The following is a 22120-nucleotide window of genomic DNA, read 5'->3' as shown; positions in this document are numbered from 1 at the left end:
GTGGTAGTCCGTTGTCAGTTTAGAGGGAAATAAGTGAGATAAGATGAGGGGTGAAATGACGGGAGGGGAGGAAGGGCGTACTTTATAGGATAACCGCACGGAATAGGAATGAGCTCGGGATGCTAGCGCGCGTTGTATTGACGCGTAAATCACGTTGGAAATTGATTTCCTCGTCACTCAACTAATTCCCCGCAGCCCGGCGCGCATTTGTTATTGATTATCCGAGTCTATCTGCTGCGCGAAGACTTCAACTGTTACATTGATTTTATCAATATCGACGGCTTTTCCTATCCTTCTCAATTGCCGTTTCTATGCAAACACACTTCGAAGGTCCGATGCGTCGAAACGAAAATTGATTAAATTCTTCGCGATATCGAATATACGAAAATACGATGCACAAAATGTTATCTGTGAAAAAAATATTTCTGTCGATTCGTTTTACATAACTTCGTATAATTAATTAAATAGCTATCGAGTCTTTGTAAACGTATATCGTTGTATATCGATGATTTAATAATGCATCAATCGAATTACGGTCCAATTATAGCTTTATCTCAAATAGCAGCTCTCGAAGAATATTGCATCGGCGAAATTTAATCCTAGTTTTGCCAGTCGTAATTAATGCCGAAACGCTTCAATTCGAATTTTTTGTTGCTTAAAAATTTCAGATATTGCGCCGGTCACGGAATAGAATTGCATGGTACGCCTCGGTCGGCAAATGTTCGATGGTTTCATTATCAATCCATTGTAACGTAAAATCCGAATTCGCCAATCCGTCCTCGTTCACAATTTCGTTTCGATATGACGAGCGTGATATCACCCGGATATTGATCCCGGCGTATGACATACACGTACGTATACGCAAAAGGACCGAAAATGCGCGGGCGTCCGCGTGAACATCGCGCGCTCTCATCGGGAGAGCGCGCGCGATTGCACGGCTGAATCGGTTACTCCGTAGCTTGATTTCAATTTGCCATAATTTCATAGAATTGATAATCAGGATTTCGTGTGTTTCCCCGACCGTGCGTCACTCGCTGGATGATACAACTTTCACGAAGACGCGGAATGCGCCGCAAATTATTATGCTGATAATGTGCATTTGTAGCGCGAATGCGGTGCACGAAGTTGCATATGAGAACGCAAAAGAGAGAGAGATAGAGAGAGAGACGGAAGAGAATGATAGAAGCGAGAGAAACCAAGAGATATTAATACTGCGGAATCTTGATGGTTTAATGGTATGCGCAAATGGTGTAAATATCTCATGTAACACGATTCGCGAATATCTCTGCATGATACACGGAGTATAACTGATAAATGATATATATTTCTAATCAAACTACCGTTTACAAGCTACTGTTACATCTATTTATATTATCGCAAAAATATAGTTTCTCCGTTACATCGATCCAACTAGAGAAATTGAAATCGAACATGAAAATTCAGTAGAAAACTGCACGAATAGTCAGACATGATTATCACGTTCAATTTTTTAACCACTCCGCACACGCAGCGGACTTTACACACGTAGCGGTAATTACAAATAAAAATATAAACTCCTCGTTTTTGAGACGGGTATGTATAATGGCTAACAAGGTAACGGGAAAGAAAAAGAGAGAAATTTCCGTGATATTACACGTCAGAACGTCGAGTTACAAGTGCGTCCTCGAGAGTTGCTCGCGCCGCAAAATCTAACGAATTTCACCGTAGCGTCCGACGAGTTATGCCCGCATGGTTGCGAGCGCAAAAAAACGAGACGGACTTTCCTCTCTCTTTTGGCTGCCAAGTATTTATCCGGTTACGCGGGAATCCGAGGAAGAAATGATATCTCGCGCGCGACGCGTAACGACGCGTTAATTTACACCTCGTAAAGTTATGTCTCTGTTTTTTTGTCAATGCGGAGAACTTAAAACTAAAGATACGTACCGTCAGAATAATTAAACCGCAGAACTCAACACCAGTTGCCGGACATAAAAATTCATTTTTCAGAATATTTTTAAAATAGTAAAACAGAGAAGTTTTGTTTATTTCACAAACATATTTTTTCCAGATATCAGCAAATTAAAACAAAGAAATTCAATATTTTATCAGAACGAATCTAAACAAGAATATGCGTTGATTCATAAAAATGGTTGAATTACTAATTTAATGGCGTACAATATAAGAATATAGACGTGTGACTACCCAATACGTTTTACCATAGGAAATTAATGTGTGAGTCCTTTAGGTAGCAGTTTATCGGCCGTTATTTTTAACGATGTACTTCTTGGCTTTTGTGTAGCAAGAAACAATTCGAGTTGTAAGGCACGGGATTCCGCTTGCACAGTAAATGACAATCGCATTGTTTCATCCCTACGAGAGGATCCTCCGGTCATTGAGAGCGGAGAATAATCCGGTACGGCGGTGGAATCAACGACGAATTGCTATGAGATATATTGTTTTTTCTTTTTTTTTTTTTATCATGAACGACTCACAATATAACCTCTAGCCGATTTACAGTCCAAGCAGCTCGCGAAGACTCAGCACATGGGATGAGAAGGGAAGAACGACGAGAGGTAAAGTGGTAACTCGCGACGAACAAGCAAGGGGAGACAAAGAGGCAGCGAATGTCCAACCGAGGGGGTGAGGTGCGCGAGGTTTCTATGGGTTTGCGGTGGAAAGCCGTTAAAGGGAGAGCACACCCGCTGACGAGGCTTTCCCTAGGTGCGCCGACACCTAGTTACCGGACCGAGCTTTCAGAATCGTGAGAGAAAGAGAGAGAGAGAGAGAGAAAGAAGGGATGGGTGACAAGAGGGTAACCCAAGCGCGCGTGCGAGCAAGACAATGAAGCCACGGGGGACGAGGAAGACGAGGGATGAAAACGAGAGAGAGGACCGAGGGAATTGAGGATCGGTTGGAAGCGGAGAGCCGAGCTCAGCGCGGACCCGCTCGGCCGGAAAACGCGACACCACCGGAAGATTGCACTATCGCGCACCCACTTGTTTTCTATCCCCTCGTCGTGGCCTTTCGCCCCTGCGCGCGTCCCCGGGCACCTCGCTTTCTCCTCCCCTATGCGAGCCGATTCTTCCGTACGAACAGCGTATATACAAATCCGTTTCATCGGTTTTCTTTGTTTCACTCACACCGGGGGTCACCGGACTGTTCCTCTCCGCTACGCACACGCTCGCTTGATTTTCTGTAAAACGCGTGACCCCCCCCCCCCCGCCCAGCTTGGCAAAACTACCGCATTTCTTCCGTCAAACGGAGAAAGCATCCGACGAGTGAATTTCGAGCAGTAGAGATGCAGTTTAGAGGATGAAGACGCCGTCGCTCGGGACTTTGCTTCGCAATACCCGGCTTCGTTTTACGGGAACTGGCGCGCGCGCACCGTTGATTAAAACTCGCAGCTTTCCACTTTGAGCTTCTTTCAACTCGATGTCGACGCCACCGCCGCCATCCTCGATCTTCCTTCGCTCCTATAACACGCACGCGTGTGCACGATTTCTTGTACGCTTTTCCGTCCAATTTCGCAGAGTCCTCGTTCAAGACGCGCGCTTGATTCCGCCGGATAGTTTCAATTTAGCTACGTCGATCCCGACTAAGAAAGTCTCAGCCGCGTCATCGAAGGAGATAACTTGACTCCAGAGACAATTCTATCAGTGTATTTTATAGCAAAAAATTCTGATTCCAGAATAACCATTTCTTCGTACATATATTCTATAAAATGGTCATTGCAGATTGTTTTTTTTACTGCAGAAAAATTCAACTGTTTTATTTTTGTCGTAAAAACTAGCTCACCGAATATTCTCGCAAAATTATAAAAAGACACGGTTTCAGATATGTAAGTAAAATATGCAAGTTGCAATCTGCAATGTTGTCGTTGCAGCAACATTCCTATCCAGCAACACATTTAGTAGACGACAGGTCATTGCTGTCAGAAAATAAAAGTTGCGGACTTTACACGCAGCAACTCCACTTAAGGCCCATTAGGTTTAACTAAGACTTACGCGCACAGCTCGGTTTTTACGAGCTTGGTTTCGTTGATTAAAACTCTTTTCTCTCTCTCTCTCTCTCTTTCTCTCTTTCTCTCTCTCTTTCTCAAATCGCCCGAACTTGGGCGTGACGAAACGACGAGGAAGAAAAAAAAAAATTCGCGCGTAGTGACCGTCGAAGGGATAAAAAGAAGAGGAGTGGGGGCAAGAGCCTCCTTATCCCGGAAATTGGAAAAAAGTACGAATGGCCATCGCGGCGGCTACGGAAGAGAGAGGGAGAATGAAAAAGAGCGAAGCGTGAAAAAAAGAGCGGAAGATCGAGAGACGTAACGAGCGAGCGAAAGGAGAAAAGAACGAAAGGGAGAGAACGGAAGGGTCTGGTTAGGGAAACGGAAACTGCACGCGGAGCGCGTACTTATGCATTGGAATTCTCCGACGACGGCGGCGGCGCCGGTAATAGGGACTTCGCCACCAGCACCCTAGAAACACGAAGCAACGATTTTCCCGCGGCAAGAAAGAGAGAAAAAGAGAGAGAGAGAGAGAGAAGAAGAGAAGTAACGTAAACTGCGAGCGAATGAAGCGAGACGGGCTTGCGCGCACGAAAAGCAACGGAAAAGAAAGCGACGGCGGCCGACGAGACGGGAGGGTATAGCTCGATAAGTATGAGCGAGTGTGTCGTACGGGTCGAAACGAAGTTTGCCAGACTCGAGGTTGCCAAACGCGAGTTCGGAGAGCGGTAGGAACGAGGCAGGAAGAACAAATATGTACCCGAGCCTGGTACCGACGGATAAAGGATTTTCCTTGAACATGACGTAAGACCCTTCCCTAGGCTAACGCATCTCTTCATCTCTTTTCCCCGAGGTCTTGCTTGTAACCGTTTCTCGCTCATAACGCAGCCGATTTTATATTTGTAGGATTTATATATGTATACAAAAATCTCTCTCTCTCTCTCTCTCTCTCTCTGTCGCAACGATGCGTTTAAGCGTGTGATTTGCTGTGTGAATGTCGCGACGACGACGTAAGCACGTATAGTATATACATGTATATATACGTGTGTGTCTCCTGTCTCTTTACCCGTACTGACGTTTCGTACTGGATCATCGTGTTAGAAACTGTTGATTTCGCAGTATGCTACGCTTCTCACGCGCGCGACCGTCCTACGACCGCTGTATACCAGAGTAGCCTTAGGGCATGGAATAAACTCGCTTCTAAGATACTTGCGGGGGTGAGTTTGCTCGCTCGCGCGCTCTACCTACCTACCTACCTACGTGTGCAACGCGGCGCCGCCACCGCGACGTAGCGAAGTTTGCATCGAGACTGCCAGCCGCAGGTCGTAAGGACAAATCCGTTTTCGAGTTTCGTTGGGTTACCGGTGAACAAGGAATTTCCCTGATCACCAATACGATCTCCAGTCGAGCTCGGTTCGCACAGAGATACATTCGTACATAAGCTGACACATTTATTTGCGTGTATATGTTCTCGCGTGTACATGTATATCTATAGAGAAACTACACGTACATATATGTAGATATTTCTCACGATGAGGAAGAGACGGCTAGACGCCACAAATCAATGGTGTCCAAAGTTTAACGTAGCCCCGAGGCGCGTTACACGCGGTAGCGTATAATTAACCCCTTAAACCGTGAGCCGACAACGACTTTATAACATCCCGGAGTGTACATCCGGTTGGTGGTGCCAACCCACCTCCATCTCGACACCGGCGGAGCAGACTAATTACGATCAGTCGGAGCGGGAATATCGAGCAAATAGGGGCTTCTTGCGCCAATCACGATCGCACGGCGTTTACGGTCCAGCTCGTGATAGCGAGATCGGATCACGGATAAATACCGATTGACCATAAGAGGAGTCCGCCCGGTGGCGAGTAATTTCCAGCAATCGGCGATATTCCGCACCGTTGGCGGGGCTGATCAAAACCCGCGTCTTGCCGTTGTGTAATTTCAGACGATCCGTTGAATTCTATGTCTATTGATGCGGCGACGTTCGCGAAACGCGTCGTTTGCTCGTCAACACACCTTTGTTCGAATCGGCAAATTCCGAGTGTTCTTCTCGGTACATTTATTATTGTTTTAATTTCAAAAGTGAATATAATCGCCGTCAACTGGATTATATCACGGGCCGGGGAAGATAATTGGTGACGTTCGCGTCCCGATGAGAATCGGTAAGTACGATCGATCGTTAAAACGCGATAGAAAGTTTCGCTCCATGAAGTGTAAATTTTTAATCAAGCGGAAAAAGCGAAGGGGACATCCTGCTCGCGCGCCGCCGATCCCGCTTTCACTCGCCGCATGAAAACGTCGAGTTACGGGCAAAGTTGGATGCCGTTAGTTGGATGAGAAACTTGTGAGTTTTAACTTCGTCCATCTTTGAGCTCGAAATTATATACACAGTCTCTCTCTCCCCTCTCTTTCTTTCTTTTCAAAGTGTTGATTATTACCTTACGTTAACTATGATATTAGAGAACGAGTGTACACATAGATGAACAATTTTTGAATCAACAAAATTTCAAGTTAAACCATCGAACTAGTTTTTCTCAAGAACTTGTTTTTCTTTTAGTATATACACACGCGAAATCTCAAGAGGGAATTCTATTTGTGTTACCGAGCGAGGAGATGCGACAAAGTTGCATTCCCCCACGATTTCACTTCGGGGCCGCACTTTCCGCGATTCTACCAGGAATAACATGGTAAACGTATTCCTTAAACCGGAAGTTTATCAGGGAATCCCGGTTGCGGTCAAGCGGATTCCGCCACCCTTCGTCTATCCGCCCTCTATTCTACCTCTACTTTCGGGGCGCAAAATATTCGAGCAATTTGGTGACACTGCCAAGCGTCCGTTGGGGTCTTTTTATCCGTGGTGTTAGCCGGCTTAGTTTTATCGTGGGCGCATTATCCTTCTTTCCTTCGCCATCCTTTTCCTTTCATCTCCTTCCGTTCCTTCACCTCCGCGTTTCTTCTCTCTCTCTCTCTCTTTTCATTCCCTTTACCCGTCGATATTACCGCGTCCTTTTCTATCTTACCGCGGGTATCAACTACATTCCAGCTCTTACCTATTCTGGATTAATGCCAGTGGTCGTGCCATCCCGAGTCTCCCCTTCGCCGCTTCGAGTGAACATTGCCTTCCAACCACTCCTGCAGAGACTCTCCTTTTTCCATCCCTGTCTATCGTATCCTTGCTATTTCTCTTCGTGTCTCTCTTTCTCTCTCTTCCCCTCTTCTTCTCTTTCTCCTTTTCCAACCCCTGTTTTCTGGCTCACGACGCTTCGCCGGAGCGTTATAGACGTGAAGCTGGCAGTCGTAAACGAAGAATTACGAAGTGGAGCGTCGCTGCCGGCTCAGAGCGCCGTGTATATACTCATTGTCGCGCTCGGTTTACCCTTCCGAGCCGAACGTGGAGTTCAAGCCTCGTCGCTTTCTCGCGACGGGTGTTACAGAATAGCGAAATATGCGTATCACGATGTATGGGAAACGACAGTCCTCTCTGTGCGTTCGCGCAAAGATTTATGTACAAATTTGTGTGCGAAACGCGAGCTCTATTAACCGATACTTCGGAGCCTTCGAATGCGCCTAGTCGTGAAAAACACGTCATTTCGTCGACGTTCCCGCCGATCATTTGATCCATTCGGATGAACTCGATCATAAATCCGATACGCGCGCAATCAGGCGAAAGATGTTTATAAATATTATATTATAGGCTATAGATAATATTGTGTTTGCGCGTATTTATATTGAAATAGATTCAGTATCGAAGAGCTAATCCGCTAATTGTATTGTTAAATGAACTTCACTTTGTACAACAGCGAAATGATCGCGCGGATATTGTTCCGGCATATATGTATAAAAGAACAACACACACACATATATATACGATACGTGTTCGTGTGTTAGTATCTGATTATTATACATTAAACAGTCATCTTATCCAGCGCGATCTATTTCAATTACGAACGCTAAAACAAACAGTTTCACGACACCCTGGGGAATCTGGCCTCGAATTTCGTGCTCGACGGAACGGTCGTCTTATCTTGACGTATCGTCGGTGCGCGTCCCCGAAGTTACGTCGAAGATGATTTAAGGAGATAGATTCGCGGTAGTTCCGAGCCTCACCGTTAGCACGGAGAGTCTTAATTGGTTTAGGTTTTCCCTGATATCGGGTTTTACGAGGCGACCAGGAAGGACGCGACGCTTCTCGTCATAAAGATAACAAACTATCACCCGCCTGAGAAATACTGCAGCGCGGTGTAATTTTGCGGGAAAACAGTATCGCTCGAAGTGTTCGAGTGCGCACGTATCTACTACACACGTGTCGTAAAACTACACGGTTGAATGATCGGGACAACGAAAATTCCTCAGTGAAAATTGCGACAGCAAAATCCATTTTACAGTCGCTCGCGCACGCGCGCGCTCATACATACACACACACACACATGGTTTTTGCGGATAAATCCTTAGGGGACGCGCAGTGTTTATACCGCGACACAACCTTTTTTTACCACCCGACTTCACGTACAACAAGCACTTTATTTCCCTGATTCGCTGCACTTTTCACGCATCTGATAAAACACGGCCGCGCGATTCTGTGAATGACACCACGATGTTCCATTTTTGCGAAACAATTTGTAGGAAACTAATGATCATTATATAAAGATCATTTATAGCACATCACAGTTGTAAAGTTATGACCACTAACATCCGCATGTTATAATAATAGATATACGCGCGAAATATAATACTTTATTACATGTACTCATTTATGATACTTTATACTACTTGAATTTTCCTCAATTTAATTTAACGGTTTATACAATACGAACGACTATAGATGCGCTCGCGAAATTATTCTACATTATAATCGCAGCGCGTTCACTGTCTTTGTCTTTCTTGTGCAATTTAAATCCTAGTTTTTTTTTTTTTTTTTTTTTTTTCAAATATAAAGTGAGCAATTACTGTTGTGGAAAATTTTTATTACCATTTCGTCTCGTTTTCTCCCTTCCGGTTTCTAAATTTCCTTGAAAATTTAATTTCTCGACAGACAAACGAATAATTCTAGATCCCCAAGTCGCTCGTAAAAATTCATAATTCTCTACCTTTACGTGTGTTTATGTGTGTGCGCGTACATTATTGAATTTAATATTAAACCTTAGGAAGGGGTTTTCCTCCGAGAGGCGGTTGTACATACGCCGTATAATTTCAAGAAACCGGCAGCGAAATTAATACGATAAATATTACATCGGCGAGGATTATGGCAATAATGCGCCGGCGACATTACACGCGGAACTTACACGCGTCGTTATTACACGCACACAACGGACGGGGTCTCTAATTACCGCGCCGTTACGCCGAACGTTCCAATGGCGCCAAGTCATCACGAACTACTTTCGCTCCTTTCTCCCTCCGTGCTTTTTAACCGCGTCGTAAATCCACGCTCGTGAAATATTCCAACTATAATTGGCTCTAACTTTTTTCATATATGAAACGGGGACTTACGGCACGGCGGCGACCGCGGAAAATTATTCTCCGTGGACTCCGCGGGTTATGCAACTCGCTCGACCGAGAGAGAACGTTACCACGAGCTAGCGGCGCCGGCTCGTGCGCACATACACAGCGGTCATTACATTAGAACACGTGGAATCGCGTAAAATTCGCCATCCTCTCTCTCTCTCTATATATATGTCCCGATGAACCCTTGTATGCACCGAGGATCCGTTACGCGATGCGATTTCGAATATCCCTTTGAAAATGAGATACGGTGTTACTTTATACTCGACTGAATCCTTTCAGAAGCGTCATCCTTTTAGAGAATGTGTTAAGAGCCTTCGAAGTGATAATACGATTTTGCTTTGTTCACGTAATACGCGCTGTGCGTTACGCTTCGCTGCAATAAGTATTAACAATAATTGACGTACGTGAGCAAACCGCGAACAATAGCGGAAACCTTACTCGCTTTCATCGGCTATACTGACATTCATCGCAGCACGCGTATAAAAGCTGCGTCGGTTCAACGATACGCGCAGCTAATAAATTTAATTAGTGTGTTGATAGTAATCATTATTCTTGCGTATTATTACGATCAATGTGTATGTTATACACCGAGTTATTTCTTCTTACTAATGTAACGTGATACGTTCTCGTACATTTTATCATGACGTTAAATGTAACAATCAATATTTTAATAATTAATTGTATGGAAAACGGAAATATCTTTCTTAAATTAATAACGCAACCTCAAAACTGTTCGAGAAACGTAATTTAGTTTATATTGATATTTTTATCTTCAAAACACAGCGCCATTAGCGCATACGATTGTATGAAACTTTTACACAAGACAGAAATAACGACGTAACAGTGTGTTATTATCAGAACATTATATAGCTAGAAGAGCGCCATTATCAATTTTTATACGCGAAATATTGCATCGCACACGTGTGATGTCAGGTACAATGGAAACTTGCGTACGTAATAATGCGCCTCACGTTTGCCGCCTTCGTCATGAATTTTCATGCCAAATTTTATGCGCATATATATTCATAAATACAAATCTCATACTTTTTAACTAGACTGTTGGTTAGCTTCGTACGACTGCGTGGTGAAGAATTTATTATCAGCGCGGACGAGAAGGATCTCCAAGGACATTACTAACCGCGTTATCTCTGTTGACGTATTTAATATTCGGCGCTTAACCACATTTTTATACACCACGTGAAACGTCTTCTACGTGTAAACGTGTGTTTCATAGCAATATATATTATTTTTCTTAACATACGTAATGTTGTAAAAAAATATTTTTGTACTAAAATTTTAAGCAATTAATTTGCCTCGATTCTGTTAAAGCATTTTTTTTTCTTATAAGATTTTCTTCATTACTTCATAAAGTTTTCTCAGAACCTCATGCAGATTGCGTATCCACCAACTTCATCACGCAATGCAACATGTCAGTCACGTTGCCAAGATTCCAGACACTTTCTCCATTTTGCATGAAGCACCGACTTTTCACGTGACGTAAGTGGAATCTTGAAGAAGTCGATAATTTTACTACGTGCGAACTGTCTCAAATTCACTATTTTTTTTTTTTTTTTATTTAATTCGTACTACAGCTGGAACTTCTGCGTTTTATATTATCAGTGGCGTTTGAAAGAGAAGCACGCGCGAGCACACACCCACACGCAACTGATGTCCATGTGTCGTATTTTCATCAGACATCACATACATTTTGTCACATACATTTTGTTGAAATTCTATCGATGAGTATTCTCGATTATTGAATCTCTTGTAACAGATATGTAACGCGAAAAATGCTTTCCAACTATGAGTTGCTGATTTAATTATATTATTGTAAAACAAATCACACACAAAGCAAACAAAAAAAAAAGTGCGATAGAAATTTATTTATTATTTAGAACAACGTGTGCTGAACGCGCGCAAAGAGAGCTTTAAATCTCTAGACATAAAATATCGATTAAACAGAATCGTAACAAAAGCCCGCGCCTATTAATATGCGATAATGTTCCGCGGCAACGCCGTGCAGAATTCATTGAGCATGCTTAATATCGGAGATGTGAATAGCGGCAAATATTCGTCGGAATGTCTTTTAAATTCAAGCAATGGAACAGAAGGAAAATATAATACCTATCCCATTATAAATCTATTTTTATACGGTACAGTAAATTGATTTCTATATTATAAACTTTTTTTTATTGGAATGTTATTTGATAAACATATTTTTCCGCCTTGCACATAAAAGATAATTGGATAATAACAAATACACACTCACTTTTTTTTCTCTCTTTCTCTCTTCTTTTCTTCTCAGTTATTTTTTTTTCGTTGTTTAATAATGAAATTTATCAAGAAATAACAACGACCTACATCGTGTACATCTCTTCGTCTATGTATATATATATATGTGTGTGTGTGTGTGTGTGTGTGTGTGTGTTATTACCGCGTATGTTACTTGGAACGCGGTTCATGTCCGGAAGTAATTTAAGCCTGGGAACAGGTTAAATTTTCTTCCACTTCGACGAGAGGTCAGTCGGGCGCGATATAATGAAATATCGATTACGCGGTCTGCGGCATTACCGAAATCGTTCTCCTGGCACTTGCTCACGTTGCTCCAAATTATTCTGCTCATTGCATCTAGATACGCTTTTATCTATAGATATATTTTTTGTTGCGCACACGTCACTCTTTTTATTCTCTCTTAAGAGAAATTTAGTATTTTGACACGAAGTGTCTGTAATCGATACATTTGTAATCAAAAATTACTTTCAACAAGTGTCAAACAAAAATGTAATTTTCAATAAAGTTTTATCTCAACGCAAATGAAATCTGAGAGATGCTAAACAGTTTCAAAGAAGTTGATTATATGCGCGATACGAAAACTTTTCTGTTGCGCATCTGAAGTAGAAACATGTTTCATAAAACTTTTAATTCACCTCTTAGTAATGTCGACGTCGTCGACGGAGAAAAATTCGCCGAATTTGTCCGCAAAATTTTTGTATACGAGAGAGGAAACGCGAATAATCTAGGGCACTTCGCGCGCAGGAGTAGACTATTCCTTCCAGTACGTGTTTTTTTTTTTTGTTTTTTTGTTTTTTGTTTTTCGTTTTTTTTTTGTAACGCGCGGAACGGAATGTATGTTTCCGCGACGAGACCGAGAACAACGACGAGAGAGCCGCGCGCATCTCCCGGTGGAATTCGCGCGCTATAACGTTCGCTCGCTCGCGCGCTTGTTCATACAGATAAATTTCCGCGGTGGTGAGAGAGGGGGCATACCGACGCGGCTTCGTTTTGCGGGGCGTAATTGCCGCTACCGAAATCGATGAATATTTCAGCGCGTACACCGGTGCGCGCCGGGGTACGAATGCAGTCGCGTACTTGCACCCGCACGCCTCACAGCGTAGCCGTACGCGCACGTTAATACCTCTTTACACTCCCTTCCGACTCTCCCCTCTCGCTTTCACTCGCTCGCACACCCACTTATTCTCGCCCTCGTATCACAGTATCTGTCCCGTGCTCCACCGTTCGCTACGGCCGGCGAATATGTTTATTCATGCGGTTATTTATTAGTTCGGGCAATTAGCATTAATTAGCGCAATCTGGTACTACGTTCTACCTCGCAGCGCAGCACGTCCGCAAGCCGCGAGCAGCAGCGCGACATTGTGCGGCTGTAATGTTTTGGTGGTACACAACAGGGGCCAGAACGAGCCGTAAGCCACCGCCGGCAACGATTGCATTTGCTGACGCGATCCCCTTCCTGGATCTATTGTAAACGGGAAGAGATTATCTTCATATATGTATCTTGTGCGTAAAAAGATACTTTTTACAATGAAATTTTCTCCGTGAAGAGTATTTGAACAAAAGAATATATTACATCGAGGAATATTCTTTATAAATGTTCGTCTTTACAATCTTAGTATAACACACAGTAAAACGGGTTAAATACGCGAGAATTTATGCACATTTTTATTAAAGCCCTTTTCTTATTAAAAAAAAATCCTTTTGTGAAACTTTTATTTTACATCAAGCATTCGGTTTTTAGCAACGTTTTTATAGTCGATAGAAAATCGTTCGAGATCTTATATTCGCAAAAACTGTAACAAGTTATTACATCGATGATCTTCGCGCGCTTTACTTCCGGCTCATTATCGTAGTTAAACGGACGAAGGTATTCGATTATTACGGCAGAGCCACGTATCAGACCGATACGCGCTGCAAGAGCAAATAAACCGCGCACAATGAAATTTAATTGGCTGATACTGCGACAGAGACGATACTCAGATCAAAAAGGCGTATAGAGAAGCAGTTAAGCGAGTGTTTCAGAGATAATAGCCTCTCCTCACCGGGTGCAGAAATCACTTTGTTTTATGACCGAGCGCGATCAATTTGTCGGCGTCATTCTGATACCTCTTTCATTGGTCAATCTCGTCTAGTTACGGTAGAAAGGGAAGTTGCGGCCGGAGTTTTCCCGCTTCTGACGTCACCGTCAAAGAAAACAGAATCCGCGGAAAGAACACATAAAAAAAAAAAAAATGTAAACCAGTAGCCAAATGGCGTTGTTGAATTTCGTTCTCGAGTATCAATTTTCTTATAAAAAAAAAAACGTGTAAGTCTTAAAAAGAATAAGTTTACACTCAAAACAATGTACTATAGCTGCAGATTGTTAATTAATAATATTGTTATAAATACTAATTCAGAACAGAGTGTTTAATAAAAAAAAAAATAAAATAAAATAAAATAAGAACTACTTCAAACGATATTTTCCGATTCTTTCTGAGAAGAATTATGCAAATTGAATAGAAGTAAGGTAAAAATGTTTTAATATCATCTCTCCTGTTCTAGATTGTCTCCCACTTACTTCTGCTCGGTTAATTTTCCAGCGCAAGCGAACAATTCTATTCTAAGAATTTCATAACATAGAATCAATTCATACACGTTTTCACAAATGAAATCTCATTAAAACATGTGAAGTAAGCGCACGGTATTTATAGCGCATGTCACACAGTCACACACTCGAAACTCACATGTCGCTGATACTTGGACCTTAAAAACGGGATAATGAAAGCGGATCAAGCGGAAATATGAAAATCTGATTATTCACGAACGTTATACCCGCAATATCCATTTTCCGAATGCATCGCGCCGTGTTATTCACGCGATAATAGAACAGAAAGGATTGGCAAGATAGATCCGGGCAGGCTCGGAGCATTAGCATAAATCCGATAGAGATTCCCCCGGTATTATGAGGATCCGAATTCCTGGACGTTAAGCGTGTCCTCTCTTTCCCGCCCTCTCCTCGCCGTATAGCCATATCCGCCGTCGTGAATGCGGCGTTGCATCGGTTCCGCGCGCGCGGCGTACAGCATTCGTGAAAAGACAATGGACTCTCTCTCCGGAGAGAGAATAAGAGAGTTCATTAGTTCTCGATGCCGCGTCTCTCTTTGCATTAAGTATTGATAGCGGAGAAACTCTCTCCGAGAAATAGCGAGCGCGCTCATCGAAGACAAGATTCGCGGTGGGTGCGCGCGCGGAAGGAGGATATCCGGTCTTTGTCCGTGGCTGCTTCTTCGCTCGATTCTACGATCGCAACGCGGGAAAGTTAGGTGAGAGGGTATCGTCTTAGCAACGATGACTACTACTTGCTCTCGCGCAGAGAATCCCGTCTTTGCTATCGCACAACCGGAGACACATCGAAAATACATCCGCGGCAAAGGATACCACATCAAACGGGAGGTCGTCTCTCGGCAAGACGACTTCGTGAACCAATCCCCAATTATCGTCGAGTACCGGCTGCGCGGTCGTTTCTCCCTTCTCGGGTCGTCGTCATCTTCGCCGCCGTCTTCGCTGCCGCTCTAATCGGTCGTCAAATAACGGTTTGAACGCGCAGTACGTTCCAGCTTAACGATCCGTTTCGGATCAATGAGAATCATACACGGCGGAAGATACACTCGCGACGCCATAATGCCGGCGTGCAATAAGTTAGTCAGGTTTCGGAAAATTTACACGACATTTTTATCATTTGAAGAATAATCGATTGTTCAGTCTCTTTTCTTGTTTGATTACTTTGCTCTGCAAACATCGGAATAATAATGTGTGCTGATATTAGATAAAAATAATCGTATCCATTCATTTTTTTTCCAGATTAATAAAGCACAATAAACAATTATGCAAAGTTCGTTAATTGAAAATTAGGAGTCACTGAATAATGGAGAAATAAAAGCTTTACTGTGTACGTAATGTTGATATAGGCACGCAATTATAATTAATTGAACGATGTTTTATTTATGGAAATGTGTAAAATGATTACGCGCGCGCGCGCAAGCGCTCGGAAGACGCGGTGACCCATATTACTTCAAATAAGCATGATTAATTGAGCATGATTCAGCTTAAACTCTTCTGTTTCTCCGCGTATAAAGTAGAGGTAATTTCTGATAAATGATGCTCGGTGCAACGTCCAATTAGCGAAGGTAGTATGTAGCGCGCGCGCGAGGGTGCAGCGAAAATCTATCCATAAATCTCAAAGTTGCAAAAACTTATGAAATTTCTGAACGCGCGCGATGTACAACGCAAAGTGTAGAAAATTAGTTAATTTTTACGTGTATGAGGAATAAGCGTAATACCGAAAACGACGCCGCGTTGTTAGAATCGCATTGAAAACATGCATCTCATGCATCTCCGGAAGTGCTTTCCAAGCGTATTGTCGAAGCACCGGCATCGTACACATTGATGCAACTTTCCCCTCGAGTATTTGCTCTCTGCGCCGCGCTTAATGCACGAAATATATATATCGTTTCCTACGATTCTTTTATCTCGTTTACAAACGAAAGAGGTTCGGAGGGCGCACACACGTATGGTTACGTAACCGGAAAGGTAATCGCTCGAACGTAACCTCCGAGTTTGGTCGGAGGTGCACGGGGGACGTTTCCCCCGAGTTTTATTGTCCGTGTTTTTTGTCAACCCCCGAAGGGGACGACCGTTCCTTTCTCTTAGTGATATTTCACTACGGCCGAGGAGAGACGTTCGCCCTCTTAAGCGTTTCAACCCATTCGGCGAGCTGGAAAGAAGAGAGGGGGAAAGAAAAGAGACACAAGGGGGGATAGTTACCCGCACTGCAGAATTGCCATTTTCCGGCCTCTCCCTCTCTATTTTACTCCCCTAATCCCAACGCCATAAATTAGCCCGGACGGAAGTTCGATACGTTAGTCGCATTTGTCCACGGTACACCCAAAATAAGGAGGGTTCCCGTAAAATCATGAACGTTGCGCGAGACGCCGTGAGGGAATTGTTTTCCTCGGTACTCTTCGGTATGTGTGTGTGTGTGTGTGTCGCGCGCGCGCGCGACTCTCCTATTTCATGATTAAAGAAGGCGGGTCGTACGTCTGCCTCGACTACTTAGGAAGGAATCGATATCCCGTACTCCCTTCTCTAATGAACGAAATAGTGACAAATATTTACGCCAAGCCTGTTCCCGCGTTATGTACCATTCGTTCTACAAAACAGGATGCAACTGGTTGCTCGTTCGGCCCATATTAGCGCTTCGTGCACACACGTTTAGATGTCAAATTTCTTCCTTAAACATCCGCGTGTGCTCACGCGTTGCACACACGTTGAAACGATAAATATTCAGTAGAGAGAGAGAGAGAGAGTCTCTTTCGATATTTACCAATTTTCTAATTACATTTGCATGCTATTATTGATGTTTGGTTAAAAGCAGACTCAATTATTTTCTAATTACATTTACATGCTATTATTGATGTTTGGTTAAAAGCGGACTTGTGATTATTAAAAATTCAACAATGCAACGCAAAAATAAAACGTTTCTCGCATTAGTTCTTCGTTGTGCGTCGAGAAATTTGTTATTATTTCGCTCTTACCGCGTATTATTGTTTGCACGTATTCCCGACAACAGTTTATAACGAGCGATCTCTCGGATCGATATCCTGCTAACTAGATCGCTCATCTGATTTTCATCGTTGAATGTCGCCTTGTAGCGTTGTATATTAATGATCACCTCGCGCCATACAGCATGCATACAATAGTACGGAGGGAACAATAGTGTGCATCGATTCGAATGAGTCAATCACGGCCATAGTCTAATTTGGATATCCGTAAGATCGTAGCATATGGAACGTGATTCACGCTCTGTGCTACATATTGTGAAGGTAATTCCGACATGGATAATCTCATTGAGAAATATTATTACTTGTAGCTCATTGAGATTCACCGTTGTTTGTCTAAAATGATTGTTCATTCACGGAAGAATTGTTCTTCGAGATTACATTTTTTTTTTCAACAAAGAATTGAAATAAATCGGTTTTCTCTCATCACGCTCTGTTTATAAAATTTCATTTCTCGCGATTAACTCGCGCGCGTTGTGCAAAATTAATAAAAATTAATAAAATTCTACAATCACAAGTCTTCTCTAAACGAGTTTTTTACTTAACGTTAATTTAAAAAATAATTTCGCGTTTCATTCATTAATATATATATGGTACACACACACAGAAAACTAGAATTAAAATTCAGCAAGCTTTTGAAAATAAACTAAAGTATTAACAAAATTCGCTTTTTGGTTGCGCGCGCGTACATACGCATTAATATCAATATATTTCAATTTCAGTGTTGCAAAAAGAAAAAACACAGGATTTCGGGGAAAAAATTACATTTGCGGATTTGCAGTTTAACGTGCTAAATGCAGGTCTCATTTTGGAGAAATACGGAGTTTCGATAACTAAACGTCAATGTTCTTGCTGCTTCCTAATTCATTTGTTTTGTTGCATACAGAGCACTGATATCGATCTGGCACACAAGAAAGCAAATTAAACATGCTGTAACAATATGGCTTATAATTTACGTATAATGGTGTGATTACTATGTAATCTTCTATTAATTTCTCCTAATTTTGAAATTGTTAAAAAAATACATGAAAAACAAATCTTTAAATTCATAAGCCGTCCAATATAGCGTGCGGCGTAAATTTTATATGCAATATAAATAAACAATGTTGCTCAATAATTTTGCGAAAATACATTTTGCCTATTTATCATCGTGTATTATGATACGGAACGTGCGCTTCACGACAGGATGTGAAAATATATATGTGAGAAAACACAGTGACTAAAGTGCAAATAGGAACGCCGTAAAACTAATCCGGGGATTTGTCTAGGATAGTGCTTTGTTATCCTTAAATTAAATGAGTGTCGCACCGCTGCCAAGACTTTTTTTTGGCAGTCAATGTGGCCGAGGCTTCTCGAGCTCGGCAGAACGAGTTCGCCGAGAAAAGGAAGCGAAGAGAAAAAAAGAAACGAAGGGAAAAAAGTAGAAAAGCCTCACTCGCACTCGTCGCTTCGTTCGTTCGTTATAGTCGACGAATAAGGATCGTGTGCCAGGGATTGGACGCGCGGTGGAAAAAAGTTTCCCGAACGGAGGAGGGTTTCTCGCCTTTTTCGTGAAAACTCCGAGGTTTTATAGATAGGAGATAAATAATGTATCAGGATATTGGGGGATAATCGCGCCGGGAAGAAGAATCGAGAGCTGGGGCCAATCGGGGATTAGATATCCACCACACCCCAACAATGTGTGTACATCGGCTGGTGTAATCTCGAGTCTCGCTGAAAAACGCGTGATAGTGATAGATATAAAACGGCCGAAACGGAGAGAACGACCGAGTTTTTGCGTGCGCTCTTAGTTGTCGGCGCTTGACCCTACCTGCGCAAGAATTTTATCGCGATTCTCAAATCGCTGCGCGGTGAAAACGTGAAGGAGAAATTAAATTCCGCCGCGATAACGTTATCAACAGACATATGCGATACTTCGCACGTTCCCGTTCGCACAAAGAAGCTGACTCGCAGTCTGATAATGGAGAAAAATCTACGTTGATAGGAAAAATCCTCATTTATATAAAATTATCACAAACCATACTCTGTAATAGGAACCGTGTGTGCGAGAACTCTAAAAGTAATAAAGAGATTTTTTTGTTCATTTTTTTTATAAATCCTATATTTTATATTTTAGATTGTCTGATACACGTAATTTTTACAAAACCTGCAGTACGAAGTATTGCGTTCAATTACACTGAACGAATTATAAAAAATAATCAAGCACAGCAATGGTGTTAAAAAAAAAAAGAAGAAAAACACAAAGTGACAACACATTGCACTGCAAATTTAACGATCGCTGTACCTTTAGCTCTTGATAGCCGTTGAGCTTATCTAAGCACACGCGCTGTCGTTCCTTAGCAAAAGCAGGTTGTGTAAATGAAACGAAAGTGTCGTGTACCTGTCATGTACGGTTTATCGCGCATGACGCGTCGTTACTGCGCTCATTTCACAGCGTGTTACGGCGTGTCATTAAATTAACGCTGAAATCCTGCACGCAAACTGCCGAAAGTTGCCGGCCAATTCACACTCCTCTCTGTCTCTTTCTCTCTCTCTCTATCTCTCACTCTTCTCTCTCTCTCTTTGGAAAACAATCTTTACTTGGAAGACAACGTAGCAATTAACTAGTAAATTTTAACAACTTTACGGCTAAACTTCTGATGAAACAAGTACATTAACTACTAAGAATATCTCATATTACTTACAAAACAACGTTTGTCAAGTTTTATTCACCAGATTTTATACGTTCACATTTATAATATTATTCGAAATGTTTTTATGCTGATTGTATCAAAAATATTACAGGCAATTAAAAAGATACGAAATAACACTCATGCGATCGTGGTACATTATGTCGCAACGTATCGCGCAGCAATTTTGCGAAGCAATTACCATGAACTTCGCGAATTGGCCGGGACAAACTTTGCGAAGTTGGTGCAATGTGCCGCGTAACATCCGAACAAGCCATGCACAGCCCCTTAATCCACGCACAAGACGCGTTTTCAAATATAAACAGACAAGAGATTATTCTCAATGCGATACGGCACCAACAAACTTCATCATCACTGACCTTCCACGAAGGATGGACAAGCGAGGAGCACCTGCGCGACGACGTAAATCGCTGACACAATAATGCGGATCAGCGACATCCATCTAGAACTTGGCGTTACGCCACGACCGGGAAAGGACGATTCGCGCCGGAATCTCGGTGCGGACTGGCACACGAGGGCTTTACCCGGCTCGGTGGCGGCTGGAGTAAAAGAGAGGGTAAGAAACAGCGGGTAGGGAGAGACGGCGGAGGAACGAGAAAGAGAGAGAGAGAGAGAGGGAGAGAGCGTGATCCTTTCTGGTCTGCCGTGAGCTTTAGGGTTGGTTCGCATGCGCCCGTCGAGGTTCACGTGCCCTCCGCCATCACAAACCGTAAGACCCGCCTTCCTCGTACAAGAGACACGTTCTTAGGATAGCGAGAAACACACGTAGGCACACTAAAGCCGCTTCCAGAAGATCCGACCGCCGGAATCTCCTTAGAATAGATAGATGATCGAACAGTTTGGGTTAAACAGGTGGAACAAACGGTGCAGCCTCTGTTTACACGAGTCTTTAGCTTTTTTCGAACAAAGATGAATGTATCATAATGTATAAAGGGGAGTTCGGTTCTTTATCGATTCGAGATGTACTGCTTAATTAGGACGTAGGTATATGTAGATATTATCATGCCGAGCACGTCGGGAGAAAGTTAATTCAGTAAGAAATTGTTCCGTATTTTAATAGTTCAATTTATACTTGTACTTATAGAGAGTTTGAAAATTATTTTAAATTACGCGGTTCGACTCGTATACACTATTTAAAATGATCAGACTTTCACGATCTTTGACTGCCGCAAGTAGTTTATGTCCGTGTATGATCAGACTCGGACTTCTCGTCGCGACGAATTGAAAGAGGTTTACGCGTCCCTCTATCGCGCTCTTGTACAGAGTACAAGAAATCACGTGTTCGATCGGAAAGTTGCTTTTCAATCTGTGGCAAGTGAAAATAGGTTGAAATCGAACGCGGATCTGACGGTGAAAAAGATTATCCACTTTTCCGTGTCAGATGATAAGATTTCGTGACCTGTGATTCACCGCGTCCGGACGGCCTACACGTGCGGGGACTACTTTAACAGGCTGTCGATCAATCAGTAGATATCCTCGTTTATCAACTCCTTTAAACCGTAGGCTAGACCCCTAACGAGGTCGGATGCTCTCCCCCGTCGTAAAGTGCTCGCCTTCTTCGATTGCACATACCGTTTCGTGCCTTAACGAGGTCGGATGTAGCGCGCCGGTAGTTGCGAAGCTTGATCTCTTCGTTCGAATCTAGTACGCGGTTCACGTCTTTCAGAGTCGTCCGTTGCGGCGTCACGAGAGACGCCCGTGTCGTCAGATGAAAAAATTGCAAAACAACGCGCGATATTCACAATGCTGAAAATTGGTTGAAATTGGTTTCGAGTCACGAGCAAGGGAGTATTGCGTTTAGTGCGCCTTATGTAAGCCGTAACGGCAATAGAAGCCACCATCGGAAAGGTTGCGAGAGAAGTTTAAACGTTTCACGTCTTCCCGGTGGCATGCGAACGAGTAGCGCGAGTCATAAAACCCAACCCACTAGCTCGCGAGCCAGTATTCGTAACAGGCATTACAGTACCCTGCATCGCGTACTATTTCGAAGGATGACTCTAAGTGCAAGTGTACCGAAACTTTCGCGGGCGCCCTCGTAAACCGGTAAGAGATGG

The 22120-nt window shown here is 42.9% G+C and overlaps 1 protein-coding gene across 5 annotated transcripts in view; it reads right to left on the bottom strand.

The window, feature by feature from the left end:
• LOC109852188 (neurotrimin) overlaps positions 1–22120 on the bottom strand; it is a 163002-nt gene that overhangs the window by 51601 nt on the left and 89281 nt on the right. For 4 of the 5 annotated variants that reach the window (XM_020423111.1, XM_020423113.1, XM_020423114.1 and 1 more), the window contains exon 1: positions 20426–20557. The exons of the other annotated variant lie outside the window; for it this stretch is intronic. In XM_020423111.1, coding sequence (XP_020278700.1) covers positions 20426–20504 — 79 coding nt within the window. In that variant the 5' untranslated portion in view covers positions 20505–20557. Of the gene's footprint in view, positions 1–20425; positions 20558–22120 lie in introns of those variants that run through there. 5 annotated transcript variants of the gene reach the window in all.

The sequence above is a fragment of the Pseudomyrmex gracilis genome, unplaced genomic scaffold (genome assembly GCF_002006095.1).
Source record: "Pseudomyrmex gracilis isolate BER0280 unplaced genomic scaffold, ASM200609v1 scaffold_25, whole genome shotgun sequence".
Classification (NCBI taxonomy): domain Eukaryota; kingdom Metazoa; phylum Arthropoda; class Insecta; order Hymenoptera; family Formicidae; genus Pseudomyrmex; species Pseudomyrmex gracilis.
This window is presented reverse-complemented; position numbering and strand designations above follow the sequence as displayed.